The sequence below is a fragment of the Papio anubis genome, chromosome 15, assembly GCF_008728515.1.
Source record: "Papio anubis isolate 15944 chromosome 15, Panubis1.0, whole genome shotgun sequence".
Taxonomy (NCBI): domain Eukaryota; kingdom Metazoa; phylum Chordata; class Mammalia; order Primates; family Cercopithecidae; genus Papio; species Papio anubis.
In genome coordinates this window covers 5,973,798-5,994,557 of record NC_044990.1, presented here as the reverse complement: position 1 = coordinate 5,994,557, position 20,760 = coordinate 5,973,798, and the positions used below count along the sequence as shown (strand labels likewise).

At 40.7% G+C, this 20,760-nt stretch overlaps 1 protein-coding gene across 7 annotated transcripts in view; it reads right to left on the bottom strand.

The window, feature by feature from the left end:
* Window positions 1-20,760, bottom strand: part of WASF3 (WASP family member 3) — a 131,643-nt gene that overhangs the window by 35,103 nt on the left and 75,780 nt on the right. For all 7 annotated transcript variants that reach the window (XM_021929505.2, XM_021929503.2, XM_009191667.4 and 4 more), the window contains one exon: window positions 10,297-10,439. In XM_021929505.2, coding sequence (XP_021785197.1) covers window positions 10,297-10,429 — 133 coding nt within the window. In that variant the 5' untranslated portion in view covers window positions 10,430-10,439. The remainder of the gene's footprint in view (window positions 1-10,296; window positions 10,440-20,760) is intronic.

Below are 20,760 nucleotides of genomic sequence, written 5' to 3'. Positions count from 1 at the left end.
TGCTTTTCTTTTACCAGTGAAATAAGAAGCACAGTCATCAGCAGAGGAGCGAGGTACGAGGTGGAAAGACATGAAATAGGCAACTAGGAGCACAAAAACTAACACAGAGATTACAACAGGAGTGCAGAGCAACACCAAGGGCCCACCTGAGGCATGGGCTCATGATTTTAAACCTTTCTTCTTTTCTAACATAACCATTTAAAGCTACTAATTTTTCTCTACACACTTATCCCACAAATACACTGGTATTTTGTGTTCATTACCACATGGTTAGAAATCGTTTCTAATTTCCCTTTTGAGTTTTTCTTTGACCCGAGGATTAATTTTTAAATACTGTTTGATTTTCCAATATTTGAGAATTATCTAAAAAGATAATAATTATCCCATTATCATCACCCTCTGTATATTAATCTTTTTAAACTTACTATTTTATGGCCTATCAGATGTCCCGTTTTGGTATATGTTTCATGGGAAATTAAAAGAATGTGTATTCTACAACTTGGGAGTTTGGTATACAACGATGAATTAAGTCAGATTGGCTGGTATATTCTTCAAACCCCCTCTATCCTTACAGATCTTCTGTCCACTTGTTCTTTCAATTACTGAGGGGTACTTGTTAAAATCGCCGATTATGATTTTGAGTTTGCCTACCTCGCCCTTCAGTTCTATTTTTATTACATGTAGTTTGCAGCCCTCTTATTAGGTACATATACATTTAAAGCTCTGTGTTCTTGACTCTTTTACCACCATTAAAGGTCCTGGCTCATCTGTTTTATAGTCTACTTCATCTAACATTCACAAAACCATATCTTATATCTTGTATTCACAGGGCATATTTTTTCTTACATCTTGCATCTGCAGGGCATATTTTTTCATTAACTTTCTTTAAATCAGTGTCTTCATCCTCAAAATGCAAGTATTTTAGTCTCACTTTTTAATTTAGCCTGATAATCTCTGCCTTTTAAGAGAAAGTTTAAAATGTTTCTATTTAAAGAAACTATTGATGTGGTTAGGATTAAATCTATCATCTGACTGTTTTCCATTTAGCCCTTCTGTTTCTTCTTCCTTTGTTCTTCCTTTCTTGTCTTCTGGGATAATCAAATCATTATTTTAGGATTTTGCTTGATATCTGTATGTTATTCCTGATGGTTACTAGAAATTACACTATGTGCCCTTAACTCATCTCTACTTTCAAATAACATAATATTTCATAAACAATGTAAAACACAACAGTGTAAGTCTATCACTTTCACACTCAGCATTTACTGCCACATATTTTACTGTCACATAGATTATAAATGCCATAAATTTTAGACAGTTACTAGTCTTTTAAGCAGACATAGACCTAATTATTGATGACCTTTTCTATTTAATCCCCTATTTACTTTTTCTGGTAATCTGGACTCCCTGCAGATCCAGGTTTCCAAATGGTATCATTTCCCTGCAGCATAAGAATTGTTTGTAGTACAGGTTGCTGGAAGACTAATTCTCTGAGATTTTTGTCTGAACAAAATGTCTTTCATTTTTAAAAGATATTTTCACCAACTATAGAATTATAGAATGACAATTTTCTTTCTTTTAGCACTTATCCACTGTTTTCTGGTCTGATGTTTCTGATGACAAGTCAGCTGTCATCCTTAACATTGTTCCCTTCTTTTACATAATGTATACTTTTCCTCTTGCTTCTTTTATGATTTTCTCTTTATCTTTGTTCCTTTAGCAAAATTTTTTTTGGTTTTTTGTTGTTGTTTGTTTGTTTTTACAGTCTCGCTCTGTTGCCTATGATGGAGTGCAGTGGTATGATCTCAGCTCACTGCAACTTCTGCCTCCCAGGATCAAGCCATTCTCATGCCTCAGCCTCCCAAGTAGCTGGGACTACAGGCATGCACCACGGTACCAGCCTACTTTTGTATTTTTAGTAGAGATGGGGTTTCATCATGTTGGCCAGGCTGATCTCGAACTCCTGGCCTCAAGTAATCCACCCGCCTTGGCCTCCTTAGCAATTTTATTATGATGTGGTTTTCTTTATACTTTCTGTATACTTTATACCTTCTGTATACTTTATACTTTGCTGAGCTTCTTGTGTCTGTTAGTTGATATCTATCATCAATATTCAAAACTTATCTTCCATTACTTCTTCTGCTCTATTCCTTCTCTTTTTCTCCTTTTGTTCTGGAATTCCAATTATATATGTGTCAGACCATTTGATATAGTCCCGTACTCTGGATGCGCTAAACTTTTGTTGTTGCCTTCTTTCTAAATTCATTTTCTCTTGTGAATCAGTTTAGATAATTTCTATTAACTTGTCTCCAAGTTCACCAATCACTTCTGCTGTGTCCTGTCTGCTATTAGGTCCCCACAAGTGAATTCTTTCTTTCTGATACTGTATTTTTCAGTTCTAGCATTAACAAAAAAAAAATGATTTCCATTTCTCTGCTGAAACTGCTATTTCCTCACACGTTGTTCGACTTTTGCACTACATTCAATATATTTTTCTTGATTCTTATAATTTCCATCTCTCTGACATTACCTATCTGTCCTTGCATGTTGTCTACTTTTCCATTAGATCCCTCAGCATATTAATCACAGTTCTTTTAAACTCCTGGTCTGACAATGTCAATATTCCTCCCATATCTGAATCTGGTTCTGATGCTAGCTCTGTCCCATCAAACTGTGTTTTTTGCCTTTTAGTACGCTTTGTAATTTTCTGATGAAAACCAGACATGACACACAAGGTGAAAGGAATCCCAGTACACAGGCCCTTAGTGCTGGGCTGGTAAGGTGTCAGAGGGTGGGGGGCTGGGTGTGAAAAGGGAGTGTTCCACAGTCCTATGACTGGGGTCTCAGTCTTCTAATGAGCCTGGGACCCTGGGTCTCACTCCCACTTCCCCTCAGGTTAGGCAGAAAGACCAGAAGGGACTGGAGCTGCTGTGTATTTCCCTCCAACCAGGTCTGTTAAGCTCTGGTAAAATCTCAGTCTGTTAGACTCTGCTGAAATAATTTCTTTGGAGGGCAGGCAGGTTAAAAAGACTCAAATGTTTTGGGCATTTTGGTGTTGTTGCTGTTTTTTGTTTTGTTTTGTTTTGTTTTTTGAGACAGAGTGACACTCTGTTGCCCAGGCCGGAATGTGGTGGTGCAATCTCTGCTCCCTGCAACCTTCGCCTGCCGGGTTCAAGCAATTCTCTGCCTCTGCCCCCCGAGTAGCTGGGATTATAGGCGCCCACCACCACGCCTGGCTAATTTTTGTATTTTTTTAGGAGGGATGGGTTCTCACCATCTTGGGCAGGCTGGTCTTGAACTCCTGACCTCATAACCCACCCGCCTCGACCTCCCAAAGTGCTGGGATTACAGGTGTGAGCCACTATGCCCAGATGTTTTGGGCTTAAAGTCCATCCCCCTCTCCCCTGAATGGACGAACAGAGATTTTTCTCCAGTCTTCAGTGTAAGAACCTGGTACGGTTGCTCGCAGTAAAATACACAAGTATGGAAGCCCCTCTGACTGGGCCCCTCTGGAGCTTCTAACTCTCCAACTTGTCCTCGCTGAGCCTCCAGCAACTCACCAAGTTTTTGCAGCCCTGAAATGCTTCCCACAAGGCTTCCTGTTCATGGGTTTCTGTGTTCCAGATTTGGGGGCATCAGTTTGTCCTGTAACTTCATTTCTTTGATGGATCTTTCAAAAGGTTGGTTTTCAGATTACTGAGCTTCCTCTTACTGTGGAGACATGAGTGACTTCCAAGTTCTATAAAGCCAGACCAGAAGCTGGACACCCCTTCAACAAATTCTTCATAACTACTCTAAAGTACTTTCCAGTTATTTCCCAAATTGGAGTCATCTGTGGGTCTTGCTTCTACTGACTGACTTCTGTTTCTCTTGATTACAGGTCACATATTTTTCCTTTCCCACCTATCTCATATTTATATTTATATTTATTTTGCCAGACAATGTGTGTAAAAGAACAGTAGATTAAAGCGGAGAATGTTTACTCCCTTTTTAAAAGGGTGTCTTTTAAGGAAGACTACTACTTTAGGCTGCTGATAATCACAATCATGTACCTGATATGAGATGTAATTCTATGAAATACAACGAGAGAGATGATAAAGCCAGATAAATTTAGTGATAGCCAGAACTGCTCTAACTTGTGCTCTTAAGAATTATGATGCATTAAATCTTGCTGTATTAAAATCCATATGGAGGAAGGAAAAATAAGAAACAACCTAACTAATAATTACTTCTACGATACCCTTAAGAAAGTATTTCTGACATTCCGGGTCACATGGTGGGTCAGGAGAGTCTGTAAATTCCCTATAATACTGCCTTTTGTCGGGGTGGTGGGGCTTTTATACTTGCCTTCAATTCTCCTGCTGACAGAATTCTATCTTCTAGTTTCCTAAGTACACATTACTTTTTACTTACCTGCACTGGCTTTCTTTGTTCATGAGAGATGCAAAAACAAAGTTCGCAGCATTAAATATTCTTAAATTCTTGCTGTGTTCCTTGCAGTCAACTTCTGTCCAGATACCTCAATATATTTTATCTTAACTTGCCCACAACCCTAGCCTCAAACTGTATAGAAATGTACTTACAATCTAGTTCCTTCAAAAACCATGTTTTATCCTCCTCTTCTCCCCCAAAATCTTGTTTGGCTACATCATCCAAGAAATTTATTCAGCGCATGCCTTTAAAATACTAAAATCTCTATCCTGAGTAGAACTGCACTTATGTCACTTAACACACCTCCAAATTTCAGATCCACTTATATAAAGCCAATGTATGAGAGTGCATTTGGTTTAGTGGGAAACACAACGTCTATCTTAAGGAGCATTAATAAAAACAATCACTTAGAAACCTTTCGGAAGAACACAGACTTCCCTTCTCATTTGTACAATTACTCCACACGTGAAAATTAAATAAAAATAGATTTTATAATGATTTATAAAGAGAGAAGCATATTTAAAATTAATGGAGTCACAGAATTGTGGGCTATTTGTGATGACTATCTTTGCTTGTTATGAGGAAGCCTGATGACTCCTCAGGCATAAGAAATCTTTTTTTAAAAAATAAAAAATAACCAGAGATGTATGTAATTATTTTGAATAAGAATTTATAATAGTGTTCCCCTACAAATAAACAACTATATGTCCAACATTAGTAAAATGGTTAAATAATTATAGTGTATCAATATAATAATCTCCAGCTATTCAAAAATGTGTCTTATAAGAATCAACACATACGTTTACTATACAGTAAGTACAGGCTATAAAACTATATGTACAATGAGATACCATCTGTATAAAGATATGTTCAAAGTATTACAAATAATTTTTTCTGAGTAATGGAATTTTGTAAAGTTGACTCTTTTGTATGTTTCTGTGCTAAATGTTCTATGTTATCTTAATAGTACCATTAACGTACCCAAACTTTTTTTTTTGGCAGGGCTCACTAAAGTTCTAACTCCTTTCTTTGTGACATCCTGAGAAGAATTTTAAGGGGGAGGAGGGAGAAACAGCTATTATCACAAGAACAAAGAAAAAAAAAGTAGCAAAATCAAACTTATGAAGTATTTATGTCATCTTGGCAAAAATGTCATCTCCTTTTTAAGCAACTTATATTGAAACTACATCACAATATCAGTAGGAATTTGATTACAAGATACTGTGATTTTAATCGACCAACTAGCTGACAGGAACAACAGCATTCAGATTAATCAAGGAAAATGATGAAACAGCATTCCTAGTTTAATGTTAATTGCTACACTAAACTGTCATTATTTGAAGAAAAAGATAATGAAATTCCCTAGCTGGAAAACCAAGTAACACACCTAAAACTGTCTGGCATGCGGCTTTCCTCCCCCGGCCACCCTGACTGCTCACACTGTACTGTATCAGAGGTAACACTCAAAGAAAAAAATCTGAAAATGAAGAAAGACTTAAAAAAATTTATTGGACAAACCTGTGAAACTGGTGATCTCTTTAAACTATATGGTCATTCATGTTACAAACTTCCTCTCTTTCATCCCTATGACTGTTACTAAATTCAATATAGTCTCACTGGAAAGATTTCAATTCCCTAAAAAGCCTGTTAAAAATTTAACGCTGACAAATTTCTGGCCCTTGAAGTCAAGTGTCTGATCTGGATGTAGTAAAAGCATATCCAGAGCTAAAAACCTACAGATTTCCCAAAAGTTATGTAAAGTTGTAGGACCTTCAGAATTCCATTAGCTATCTAAGACCAGATACTTTTCTTGCTTTATGCAAAGTCATTTAAATCCTCATAACCCTGAACTGTCTCCATAAATGTGACAAGAATCAGAAAGATCAGGTAATTCTCTTCCTATTTAGAAAACACCAAAGAAACTCCCTGTGGAGTCCTGGTCTGTTTTTCCTTCCCTAGAACAATTAGGTGCCCTGGTTTTCACAGTAGGTCTCCCAGGGCAAGTCCCCGCTGCTCAAGCAGTGATGACCAGTGTAGGCTCAAGGCAAATCCCTAAGTTGTGCTGGTGTTTCCCTTAAGATACACATGTAAAGAAAGTCTAGTCCCCCTCTGTATCACTTATACATATTGATATATGTATATCACTTATAGATAATTATACATCATCTATCTCAATCTGTACCTGAAAATGATTTTCTACTGTGGGGAGTGGAGATAAGGGTGGGAGGCGTGTGACACAGGTGTGGGGGTGAGCAGGGAAGTGAGGAGGATTCAGATGATCCATTCTCATTTGAACCCACTGAATAATGGCCAGGTAGGTCCTCAAAGGAATTTTAAAAATGATTATGTCTTGACTTTATCATAGGAATGAATACACTGTAAAAGAAGACTTTTAATATTATAGGTTCATACATTCCTAAATCTCTTTAAATACCTGATGAATTATTACAAAATTTAAAAATAACATAAAACATTCCTTTAAATTCTCTTATTCTTCCTAACAACTTTAGCTCATATACATTTGCATATAACTTTCCTCATCCCCTGTAATATATTAATACCCAGTGGGAAATCACCAACAACTAAAGATTCATGCAAAACATTAATGTCATTTACTATGTGCTAGTGCTGTCTTACAGCAGGTTGTAATAACTGCATATCTGTTTCCTACTTTATAATCTTGTTGATGTGACTTACCAAGTATTTTTTAAATTATAAACGTGGTTAACTTCTAACTAGAACCCAATTCAAAGTTATTTGCTGTCTCCTGTATTTAGAGGGGAGCTGAATGAATAAACACTCATAAACTACAGATAATCTACTTTGATATTCTATCACCAATCAGTAATTCAGTGTCACAGGCAATTTGACCTACTATAACAGAAGACCACAGAGTAGGTGGCTTACAAACAATAGAAATTTATTTCTCACAATTCTGGAGGCTGGGAATTCCAAAGTCAAGGTGCCAACAGATTTGATGTCTAGTGAGGGTTGCTCTCTCTTCTTCAAGACAGTGCCTCATTGCCATGGCATCACTAGGCAAAATGGGCAAGGTGTCTCTCTCAGGACTTTTTAATTAGGGCACTAATCCTATGCATGAGGACTCCACCTCATGACTTCTTACTTCCCCAAAATCCTAGCTCTAAAGACCATCACAATCAGGATTAGGATTTCAATGCGGAATTGTTGGGAAACACAGTTCATTGCACTCAGTTATCTTCATTTTCCAAAATTACATCCTTGGCAGTATATATCACTGTGCCTCTCCTTCTGTAAGGCTCTCTGGGTTGTAAGCCCCAGATGCACTCAAGGAACCTGAAGTGAGGAAGGGTCACTGTGAGGACACCCAAGCCCTGTACGGCAAATGGGAGGGGAAAGCCATCCTGGGCAGGTCTAGAAACAGCTGCTGCCTCCACCTTGTGGGCCTCATGGTCTCGCTCATGCTCTTGCTTCTCTTTGTACATCCTTCTTTTGCCTTTCCTCACCAACTGGCTTCCTTCAGTTTCCTCCTGGGTTTTGCCCCCTCCCACAACTTTGCCTAACAGGTGGTCATTATGGCTTTTTCAGCACCAGATGACATTTTAGCTGTAGGTCCCATAAGAGACCAGCAAATTCACTGCATTTCTTAGTTCGAACTTCCTGAAAGGATATGACTGACCCAGCTCATTGTTTCAATCTAGACACGTGTGTATCTAATTCTGTGGGTCATCTCTGGTGCTTACCAGAAGCACAATCTCTGGGATGATTCCTAGCATCCTGTTTTAAAGTTCTCCAAGTGATTCTGATAGAGAAGCCAGGCTGAGATGCACTGCAGTAGCCTAACTCAGAACTGACTATCCACTAGGCAGATTCCCACCCATGGTCCAATCATGAGGCTACAGTGGATAGGGTGGTACAAAACACAACCAAAGCTAGAGTGGTTTCCTATTGCTGTTGTATCAAATTACCACAAACATAACAGCTTAAAATAACACAAATTATTATCCTACAGTTCTGGATGTCAGAAGTCAGAAATGAATTTCATTGGGCTAAAACTAAGGTACTGGCAGATCTGTGTTCTTTCTGGGGACTTCAGGAGAGAATCAATTTCCTTGCCTTCTCCAGCTTCTTGAGTCTGCCTGCATTCCTTGGCTCATGGCCCCTTCTTCCATCTTCAAAGTCAGCAATGGCAGCTGGGTCTTTCCCACATCACGTCACCCTGGTGCTGATTCTTCTACCTCCCTCCTTTCCCATTTAAAGGACCTTGTGGATTATACTGAACCCAACCAGGTAAACCAGGATGAACAGCAACCTTAATTCCCTCTTACACATAACATACCACATCCACGGGTTCCAAGGATAAGGACATGGACATATCTGGAGGGGCTATTACTATTCTATTTACCAGAAGGGCCATGTAGAACAAGGCATACTGTGTGGGCAGATTCACTTACAGGAGACTGTGGCCAAGCAAACATCATAAACACAACTAATACAATACTCCGCTGAATATTACAGCATGAGATACAGATTGATTATTAAAACTCTGACAGTTTATGTTGGCTTTCATCACTTACACTTTGTGCCAACAGGCATTTCAGCCATCAAAACAAAAGACTAAAAGCATTCCTACAAAAATAAACACAAACAAAAACAATTTTACCCTTCAATAATTTATAAGGAGTCTTCATGTAATTAGTGAATTTGCATATTTTTATCAATAGCCACTACCAAAAATCAATTATAATAGAGCTTAGATTCCAGAAAAATTTTATTTTAAAACATTTTATGTAATTTCCTTACATACTTTTGCCTTAGCTAATGATTATAGATATTATTAAAAATATATCAGTAACAATATAGTACAATTCTATTAAAGAAACCAATACTTATCTGCAGCGTTTCTTCAAAATAAATAAAAGTAATTGAGTTAAAAAAATGTTGCCCTTTGCTTGAGGCTACCAATATGGGACATTTCATGGAAGATTTTCTAGTTATTAGCAGAGTTGCTGCAAAATTTAACTGTGAAAACCTGTCACCAAAAATGCCACATAAACCATCTAAACTGAAAAGGAGTAGGATGAAGTGAGAAAACGAGATCACGAAATAAATGTAAAAGTTAGGGGAAAAATAGTGCAACTTCAAAAAGCTTTGAAGGAAAAAGCATTCCTTTGAAGGAAAAAGCATATTTGAGTCTTATAAAATATTCTTCGGATATTTAATGTTAATATTCAAAATTAGAATAAGAAGCAGCCTTTTCTTCCCATGCTTGCATTTGCCATACATCTACGCGTGCAAATACATACCTGGTACCATACATACAATAATCAGCTGAGCTGTTCACCTCAATTTGGAAGTCAGTATCTGCATTTTAACTTTTAGTTGGTTAAAATCGGCAAATCTATCGTTTGGCTTTACACTATGGTTCATTTGGGATGTTATTCAATCAACAAATATTTGTTGAGTAGGTACTATGTGCCAGGCATATCACAGGTGTTAACTAGTCTTCAACCTACTACACTTAAAAAACAAAACAATTGGTCCTACTCAAGTTTAACAAAATAATTCATAATAATCGGTAGTTTAAAAAAAAACTACCAATTATCTTCATTTTCAAAAGCTTTTAAAAATTAACACTATTTTAAATCTGCACATTTGATCTTATCTAACAATTTCTGAGTTGGTAACAGCATCACATCTTCATTGCCTGAAGTTAAGCATCACAAGCCCAGTATGGGTGCAGTGGTCAATTTCACACTGGGACATACAGGAGAAAGGATCTTTTCCTTAAAGCTGCAGTCTCTTCTTTGGACAATACTTAACTATTAAAATCAATTTGCTAACAAAAAGGTAATGTCACTGGTAATCAGAAAAAAGATGACTTACTCAGACTGCTCAGCTGGCGTATGATAGCGGCAAGAGTACTATTGGTCACACATTCAAGTTCGCTGGTAATTCCTTCAGGCAGAGCTCCCCGGCACAAGTGCCGGGGCTCAATGTTCCTCTTCACCAAAGGCATAGCTCACAATCTGAAAATTGAAAAGACATTCTTTATAAGCTCATATTCACATTTTAACAAATCTGGAATTTTAATTCCCTTGAAAATTGATAATTTTCCAGGAATTTTCATTATCCTAAAATTTCTATGTGACAGAACAGCTAAAATGCAACAAATAGTGAATTACTCTAGTGAGTTTTATGGATCCTGAAGGTCTATGTATAGTATAATCTCACTTTACAGAAAAATAATACATGCCGTTTTTCTGACTTCTCTCTTCACTGAAATGAGGAGCGAGAGGACAGGCAGAAAGTCCACATGTACCAAGAGCAAGAGAGGAGACAAAAGCCACAAACCTGAGGCCACTTAACCAGACTGAGAGACAGGAAAGGCCATCACTGTGACATCACCCCAGTTGTCCCATAGAACCGGTGTTTATGGTTTCTTTAAATAAACATAGAAATTGACCCTCTGAGTCTTGAAACCTCATCAAGTTACATTTGTCTTATCTGAATTGCTTTCTCAGGCAACCATCCATCAGGCCTTCCAGGTAGTATTAAAAAACTAAAACTTACTAGGTCATCTCATCTGGACCATGAGAAGTCAGGCTCCTCACCCATCATGACTGCCTAAGACCACCTGTTTCCTGTTGACCAACTCCCCTTCCTTATCTCTCCCTAATTCCTGTTTTTTAAATGTATGGTTACATTTCTTCCTGCTATATAAACCCCTAATTTTAGTAGGTCAGGAGGATGGATTTGAGGCTTATCTCCCATCTCCTCAGCTATGGCACCCAATCAAAGCTTTCTTCCCTGGCAACACTCATTGTCTCAGTGATTGGCTTTCTGTGCGGCAGGCAACTGGACCTAGACAAACCTCTGGCGTTGTGGTACACCTAGACGGCTAACTGGGGGGAGCAGGTGAATTTCCCCATTTACCATCCCAAGCAAGTAAGCCCACCTGAGCCACAGAACCTCCCCCTCCCTACAAAAGGGCTCAGTAGGAGGCACCAGGTAAATGCAAAACAGGAATTGAGGGGAGATAAAACAGGAGGGGTGGCTTTTAAAACTCCATTTAAGAATGCCTTCTCCCTTCCTGGGCTGCCCCTCCTCCAACCAACCCAGGATGTTTTACTCTCTGGAAAAGAAAGGTAAATTGAAGAATTTGAACTTGGGACTCCAGGCATAGCTAAAGGTAGGGGGAGGAAATGTACTGGAAACAGGAAATTAAATCAAAGTCTACAATGACTGCTGAGACAGCTCCCCTGACCCCTTGTTCCACTTGGCTCCTAGAACACAGGCAGCCTGGCTTTTACTCCCATCCAAAAAGACTGGAACATTCCTTCCTGGGGAATATTTGAAGAGAAAAGATCTACAAATATGAACACCGGGGAGGGAGGCTTTCCCCTGTTGAAACTGCCAGCCAGGCAGTTAACACCTGTCAAAATCTCCCCAAGCGCCAGTGCCTCAGACTTTAAAAAGAGTCAGGGATCACCGGACACTTCAGGAAAGCCTTCTCCAACATCCTAGGCATCCCTTTCACCCCTCTCACCCCTCTCTTCAAAAAGGAGATGATAGGCCGGGCTCAGTGGCTCACGCCTGTAATCCCAGCACTTTGGAAGGCTGAGGTGGGTTGATCACTTGAGGTCAGGAGTTCAAAACCAGCCTGACTAACAAGTGAAACCTCATCTCTACTAAAAACAAAAACAAAAACACATTAGCCAGGCATGGTGGCGGGTGCCTGTAATCCCAGCTACTCAGGAGGCTTAAGCAGGAGAATCACTTGAACTTAGGAGGCAGAGGTTGCAGTGAGAAAAAAACAAAAGATGATAAATAAAATCTCAACTTTCCATTAAGGAGTTTATAGAGTTTCAAACCTCCTAATCATACAACCAGCCTCATCTTCATACAATACTAGGAAATTCAATGACTAGAATATATTTTCATTTTCACAAGATTATTGATATAGTTTGTTTATCCCCTCCAAATCTCATGTTGAAATGTGATCTCAGGTGTTGAAAGTGGGGCCCAGTGGGAAGCTTCTGGATCATGGGGGTGGATAGCTTGGTGCCATCCTCCCAGGGTTACTAATTCCAATAGATGGAAAACAACTCACCTAAGAGGGCCCTCTTCAAATGCAAACCAACCCATCCAGAGCCCACATACCTATCACCTCCTCCATGAGGCTCTAACACTCCCAGCCACTACCCACTACAAATCACCCCATGGCCAAACTACTAGACAACTAGAAACAGCCCCCAAGCTGACAGCCCACCAAAACTATTCAAACCCGCCAATCCTGAGTCTGCTTCCCCTGCTTCGTACACTGCTTCCCACAGAAACCACAAAAAAGGCTCCGGTCCACAATTCCCTCTCCCGCTCTGCCTCCTGAGGGACCCTGGGCTTCCTATGTGGCCCTGCGTGGTGTGGTGGGACTCCTCCTCTTGGGAACTGTGGTAACAAGCTATCTTTTCTATGGCATTGTCTCCTAACCTGTTGGCTTCACTATACCTCACATTTTCTATAAATACACTCTATTTTAGAACAACAGGGAGCTCTGAGAGGGATTCGGAACGGAAAATATGTGGGCACTTCATTCATTTCCCCATTTACCATCCCAAGCAAACTGTAGGAGTCTCTACGCCTGGCAGAGGCAGGACTGACAGTTGTCTTCTTCCCAGATGAACTACAAGCTGCCTGAATTTGGGACTGAGTCCATGAATTCTGTGTTCCCCACCATGCCCTGAACAGTCCTCGACACAACCTGATTATTCAAAAAATGTTTGCTGACTGTACAGCCAGAGACATTTACATACATATTTCTCTTTGGCCTTCCCTTGGGGTACTTCACATTTTGTTGTTCCAGGATTTCAGCTTTGACTAATTAATCCCCAGCCTTCATTTCTCACATTCATTAAACCTCTATTTGGATTTCCTATGCCTGTATAAATACAAAAGACACCAGACAGAGGCCATGCTACCTGTCTACAACTTCAGAAAAGGGGGCTTTGCAGCTCTTCTTTAAAGTTCCAATCATGTAGCAATGATTTTTATGGCTTTCAAATTCAATGCCAATTACTTGTCTTAGTTTAGTGGTGCTATAACAGAGTACCTGAGACTGGGTCGTTCATAAAGAAAAGAGGTTTATTTGGCTTGTGATTCTGGGCAGCTGCACCTGGTAAGGGCCTCAGGCTGCTTCCACTCATGGTAGAAAATAGGAGGACAGTGGGTGTACGCAAAGAGATCACACGGTGAGAGAAGAAACAGAAACCAAGGAAGCCAGACTCTTTTTAACAATCCACTCTCACAGGAAGTAATCCATCCCCACAAGAGTGAGAACTTACCACACAGGGAAAGCACTAATCTATTCATAAGGGTTTCCACTAGGCCACACCTCCCAACGTCGCCACACTGGGGCATCAAATTTCAGTATCAGTTTTGATGGAGACAAACCACATCCAAAGCATAGCGGTACTCTAACAAATGTATTCTTCTCCCAGACAGTTTTTATCTTCTCTAACACTAATTCAGTTTTGAATAAATTGAAGAGCAAGGAAGAGTCAAAGGAAAAAATGCTGGATCAGTGATTACCCTTGAAAATACTTCGCAATTACAAAAACAAACATTTAACGAACTAATCCAGTTAGTCACCAACAGAATACTTAAGTACGTCTCTTGATTCCTTTATTGGAAGAACTATGACCCATCTGAATCATTCTTCAAAGAATAAAACAATGATTGCTAATGAAATGTTTAGGACTATTAGAGGTTATATAAAGTGTTTATTAGTGTTAGGTCTGTAGTTTGTCCAGCTTTTCTGGCAAATGTCTCAATTTAGAGAGAGACAACCTTGTTCACGTAGCTGTGAACTAGATCCCAGACATGGCTGAAACTGGGCCACGGTCCTTCCCTAGGAATTTGGAGGTGGGACGATGCTATCCAGCTTGGTCTGGCTGCTCTCTTCAACTACGGAAATGGATAACTCCCACCACATGAAATGGGGAATGACAACACTAGTCTGCAGCAAGAAAGCAGGATGAAATAACTGAGAAAAGTTGACAAAGATGAATTAAAGACAAGAATTCCCTGACGGCTCTGCTGAATCTCCCTTAGACCTCATGGTAGACCAGGAGAGCTCGCTCACACCCAACCCCCTCTCCTCCCCACTGCAAGGGTCAGGTTTGCACTGTGGTTTGATGCCTCTCTCAGCCTCCCCAGTAGTTTCTCTACCCCCTTTTCTTTCACATAGGTGGGTGGTATCCTTAATCAAATCCTGTAACTGTAATCCCATCTTGGTGTCTGTTGCTCAGACTCAGACTAACCCAAGTGGCCCTGAGAATGATCTGAGAAAGCAGGTGGTGGGATGGGGGGTCTGGTACATGCTCACAGACAACTCTGCAGTTGAGGATGCTATCCTAACTGATAGGAGGGTAGTCCCTGGCACAGGTCATGGCTCAATTGCTAAAGATTACACTGATGGTGACCTGGAAAATGTCCAAATGGAGGGATATGCTTCATGTCCAAGGCAATAATGCAGATTCAGCGGAAAAACTCCAGAAAAGCAGCAGAGTTGGCTAGTCACTGCTAAAGTCATACTAATGCCCTGCATAAGGATAATGGGAGACTGAACTGCAGTTACCAGCTAAGTGTGAGAGCAACAGGGCCTTCCTAGTGGGTACAAAGCAGTCTTTGCCACCACCTGAATTGGATGGTTAGACACAATGGAAAGCTGTGGGTTTCCAATTTCCAAGGTCTAATTGTGAGAGTTAAGAGCTGGAAATGTTTAAATCTCAGCCAAGGCAGGTGAAGTATGCAGGTCCGGGCCCTGAGAGAGAAAACCTGACATTCTGAAAACTGGGATGGGGAATTCTAGATGAATGCCTATGATATTGTTGAGTCCAAACAACCTACCTGCAAGTCCCCCAGTTGGGACCCTCTGGGCTTGCACTTGGCTAAGCTGGAAGATGCTGCAGAGGCCTCTCCCCTACAGGGCAGCAGGCACCCTCCCCCTACAGGCATTACATGCAACTCTTCTTTCTGGATGCTAAGTCGATAACAAAATACGAATCCCAGCAACAACCTAGCTGTGACAGTGTTGGGCCTAAGAGAGGAAAGAGAGCAACACTGCCACGCTGACTGGACAGAACAAGCACAGGGTGGCTAGCACACAGGAGGTCTTGGTAAGACACATATGCTCCAGAGGTGGCAGATAAGCCCTCTGAAGATTCCAGGTCTGGCAGCTGCGGTGAAGTTTGGAGGGACCCAGAGGTCAGGGGCATGCTGGGATATCTCCTCCTAAGGAAAAGACAATTTGCTATATCTTGCATCCCCCAATCCAGTGCCGATTAGGTTGGGTTGTGGGGGCGATACATCTGGGATATGGCTCTGGTCCACAGACTGCATGACACAGCAGCTGCCAGCTTTGAGTGGGGCTCAGAGAAAGAAAGGACCCCTCAGCAGGTCTAGGGTGTGGTGCAAGCAGCCTGGCTGCTAAGACTGTATGATCCAGCAGACCCCAGATGGCGCAGAGATATTGGTGGTAAAAAATAAAAATAAGTTCTGTTCCAAGATGGCCGAATAGGAACAGCTCTGGTCTACAGCTTCCAGTGTGATCGACACAGAAGACAGGTGATTTCTGCATTTCCAACTGAGGTACCTGGTTCCTCTCATTGAGACTGGTTGGACAGTGGGTGTAGCCCCCAGAGGGCAAGTCAAAGCAGGGCGTGGCATCACCTCACCCAGGAAATGCAAGGGGTTGGGGGATTTCTTTTTCCTAGCCAAGGAAAGCCATGACAGACTGTACCTGGAAAAACGGGATACTCCCACCCAGGACACTCCCACTCAGGACACTCCCATCCAAATATTGCACTTTTCCCATGGTCTTAGCAACCAGCAGACCAGGAGATTCTCTCCCTGGCTCAGCGGGTCCCATGCCCACGGAGCCTTGCTCACTGCTAGTGCAGCAGTCTGAGATCAACCTGCAAGGCAGCAGCCTGGCACGGGGAGGGGCGTCCGCCATTGCTAAGGCTTGAGTAGGTAAACAAAGCAGCCAGAAGCTCAAACTAGGCAAAGCCCATTGCAGCTCAGCAAGGCCTACTGCCTCTCTAGACTCCACCTCCATTGGCAGGGCATAACTGAACAAAAGGCAGCAGAAACTTCTGCAGACTTAAACATCCCTGTCTAACAGCTCTGAAGAGAGCAGTGGTTCTCCCAGCATGGCATTTGAGCTCTGAGAACGGACAGACTGCCTCCTCAAGTAGGCCCCTGACCACCGTGTACCCTAACTGGGAGACACCTCCAAGTAGGGGCTGACAGACAACTCATACAGGCAGGTGCCCCTCTGAGACAAAGCTTCCAGGGGAAGGATCAGGCAGCAATATTTGCCGTTCTGCGATATTTGCTGTTCTGCAGCCTCCGCTGGTGATACCCAGGCAAAGAGGGTGTGGAGTGGACCTCCAGCAAACTCCAACAGACCTGCAGCTGAGGGACCTGTTAGAAGGAAAACTAACAAACAGAAAGGAATAGCATCAACATCAAAAAAAAGGACATCCACACCAAAACTCCATCTGTAGGTCACCAATATCAAAGACCAAAGGTAGATAAAACCACAAAGACAGGGAGAAACCAGAGCAGAAAAGCCGAAAATTCTAAAAACAGAGCATGTCTTCTGCTCCAAAGGATCGCAGCTCCTCACCAGCAACAGAACAAAGCTAGACAGAGAATGACTTTGACGAGTTGACAGAAGTAGGCTTCAGAAGGTCAGTAATAACGAAATTCTCCGACCAAAGGTGCATGTTCTAACCCATCACAAGGAAGCTAAAAACCTTGAAAAAAGGTTAGACGAATGACTAACTAGAATAAACAGTGCAGAGAAGACCTTAAATGACCTGATGGAGCTGAAAACTGTGGCACAAGAACTTCATGATGCATGCACAAGCTTCAATAGCCGATTCGATCAAGTGAAAGAAAGGATATCAGTGATTGAAGATCAAATTAATGAAATAAAGTGAGGAGACAAATTTAGAGAAAAAAGAGTAAAAAGACACGAACAAAGCCTCCAAGAAATATGAGACTATGTGAAAACACCAAATCTACGTTTGATTGGTGTACCTGAACGTAACGGGGAGAATGGAAGCAAGTTGGGAAACACTCTTCAGGATATTATCCAGGAGAACTTCCCCAACCTAGCAAGGCAGGCCAATATTCAAATTCAGGAAACACAGAGAATACCACAAAGATATTCCTCGAGATGAGCAACTCCAAGACACACAATTGTCAGATTAACCAAGGGTGAAATGAAGGAAAAAACGTTAAAGGCAGCCAGAGAGAAAGGTTGGGTTACCCACACAGGGAAGCCCATCAGACTAACAGTGGATCTTTTGGCAGAAACTTTACAGGTCAGAAGAGAGTGGGGGCCAATATTCAACATCCTTAAAGAAAAGAATTTTCGACCCAGAATTTCATATCCAGCCAAGCTAAGTTTCATAAGTGAAGGAGAAATAAAATCCTTTACAGACAAGCAAATGCTGAAAGATTCTGTCACCACCAGGCCTGCTTTACAAGAGCTCCTGAAGGAAGCACTAAACATGAAAAGGAACAACCGGTACCAGCCACTGCAGAAATATGACAAATTGTAAAGACCCTCAGTACTATGAAGAAACTGCATCAATTAACAGGCAAAATAACCATCTAACATCATAATGACAGGATTAATCTCACACATAACAACATTAACCTTAAATGTAAATGGGCTAAATGCTCCAATTAAAAGACACAGACTGGCAAATTGGATAAAGAGTCAACACCCATCAGTGTGCTGTATTCAGGAGACCCATCTCATGTGCAGAGACACACATAAGCTCAAAATAAAAGGATGGAGAAAGATCTATCAAGCATATGGAAAGGGGAAAAAAAAAAACAAAAAAAAAAACAGGGGTTGCAATCCTAGTCTCCTATAAAATAGACTTTAAACCAACAAAGATCAAAAGAGAGAAAGAAGGCCATTACATAATGGTAAAGGGATCAATTCAACAAGAAGAGCTACCTATCCTAAATATATATGCACCCAATACAGGAGCACCCAGATTAATAAACAGATTCATAAAGCAAGTTCTTAGAGACCTACAAAGAGATTTAGACTCCCACACAATAATAATGGGAGACTTTAACACCCCACTGTCAATATTAGACAGATCAATGAGACAGAAAGTTAACAAGGATATCCAGGAATTGAACTCAGCTCTGCACCAGGCAGACCTGATAGACATCTACAGAACTCTCCACCCCAAATCAACAGAATGTACATTCTTCTCAGCACCACATCACACTTATTCTAAAATTGACCACACAGTTGGAAGTAAAGCACTCCTCAGCAAATGTAAAAGAACAGAAATCACAACAAATTGTCTCTCAGACCACAGTGCAATCAAACTAGAACTCAGGATTAAGAAACTCACTCAAAACCACACAACTACCTAGAAACTGAACAACCTGCTCCTGAATGAGCACTGGGTAAATAACGAAATGAAAGCAGAAATAAAGATGTTCTTTGAAACCAATGAGAACAAAGACACAACATACCAGAATCTCTGGGACACATTTAAAGCAGTGTGTAGAGGGAAATTTATAGCACTAAATGCCCACAAGAGAAAGCAGGAAGGATCTAAAATCGACACCCTAAAAAGAACTAGAGAAGCAAGAGCAAACAAATGCAAAAGCTAGCAGAAGGCAAGAAATAACTAAGATCAGAGCAGAACTAAAGGAGATAGAGATACAAAAAAGCCTACAGAAAATGAATCCAGGAGCTGGTTTTCTGAAAAGATCAACAAAATTGATAGACCACTAGCAAGACTAATAAAGAAGACAAGAGAGAAGAATCAAATAGACACAATAAAAAATGATAAAGTGGATATCACCACCGATCCTACATAAGTACAAACTACCATCAGAGAATACTATAAACTCCTCGATGCAAATAAACTAGAAAATCTAGAAGAAATGGATAAATTCCGGGACACATACACCCTCCCAAGACTAAACGAGAAAGAAGTTCAATCCCCAAATAGACCAATAACAGGCTCTGAAATTGAGGCAATAATTAATAGCCTACCAACCAAAAGAGGTCCAGGACCAGACAGATTCAAGGTTGAATTCTACCAGAGGTACAAGGAGGAGCTGGTACCATTCCTTCTGAAACTATTCCAATCAATAGAAAAAGAGGGAATCCTCCCTAACTCATTTTATGAGGCCAGCATCATCCTGATACCAAAGCCTGGCAGAGACACAACAAAAAAAAAGAGAATTTTCTACCAATATCCCTGACGAACATCGATGCGAAAATCCTCAATAAAATACTGGCAAACCAAATCCAGCAGCACATCAAAAAGCTTATAGACCATGATCAAGTGGGCTTCATCCCTGGGACGCAAGGCTGGTTCAACATACATAAATCAATAAACGTAATCCATCACATAAACAGAACCAACGACAAAAACCACATGATTACCTCAACAGATGCAGAAAAGGCCTCTGACACAATTCAACAGCCCTCCATGCTAAAAACTCTCAATAAGCTAGGTACTGATGGAACGTACCTCAAAAAAAATAAGAGCTATTTATGACAAACCCACAGTCAATATCATACTGAATGGGCAAAAACTGGAAGCATTCCCTCTGAAAATCGGCACAAGACAAGAATGCCCTCTCTCACCACTCCTATTCAACACAGTGTTGCAAGTTCTGGCCATGGCAATCAGGCAAGAGAAACAAATAAAGGGTATTCAATTAGGAAAAGAGGAACTCAAATTGTCTCTGTTTGCAGATGACATGATTATATATTTAGAAAAGCCCATCGTCTCAGCCCAAAATCTCCTTAAGCTGATAAGCAACTTCAGCAAAATCTCAGGATACAAAATCAATATGCAAAAATCACAAGCATTCTTATACACCAATAACAGACAAACAGGGAGCCAAATCATGAGTGAGCTCCCATTCACAACTGCTACAAAGAGAATGAAATACCTAGGAATCCAACTTACAAGGGATGTGAAGGACCTCTTCACCAAGAACTACAAACCACTGCTCATCGAAATGAAAGAGGACACAAACAAATGGAAGAACATTCCATGCTCATGGATAGGAAGAATCAATATCGTGAAAATGGCCATACTGCCCAAGGTAATTTACAGATTCAATGCTATCACCATCAAGCTACCACTGACTTTCTTCACAGAATTGGAAAAAACTAAAGTTCATATGGAACCAAAAAAGAGCCCACATTGCCAAGACAATCCTAAGCAAAAAGAACAAAGCTGGTGGTATCACGCTACCTGACTTCAAACTATACTACAAGGC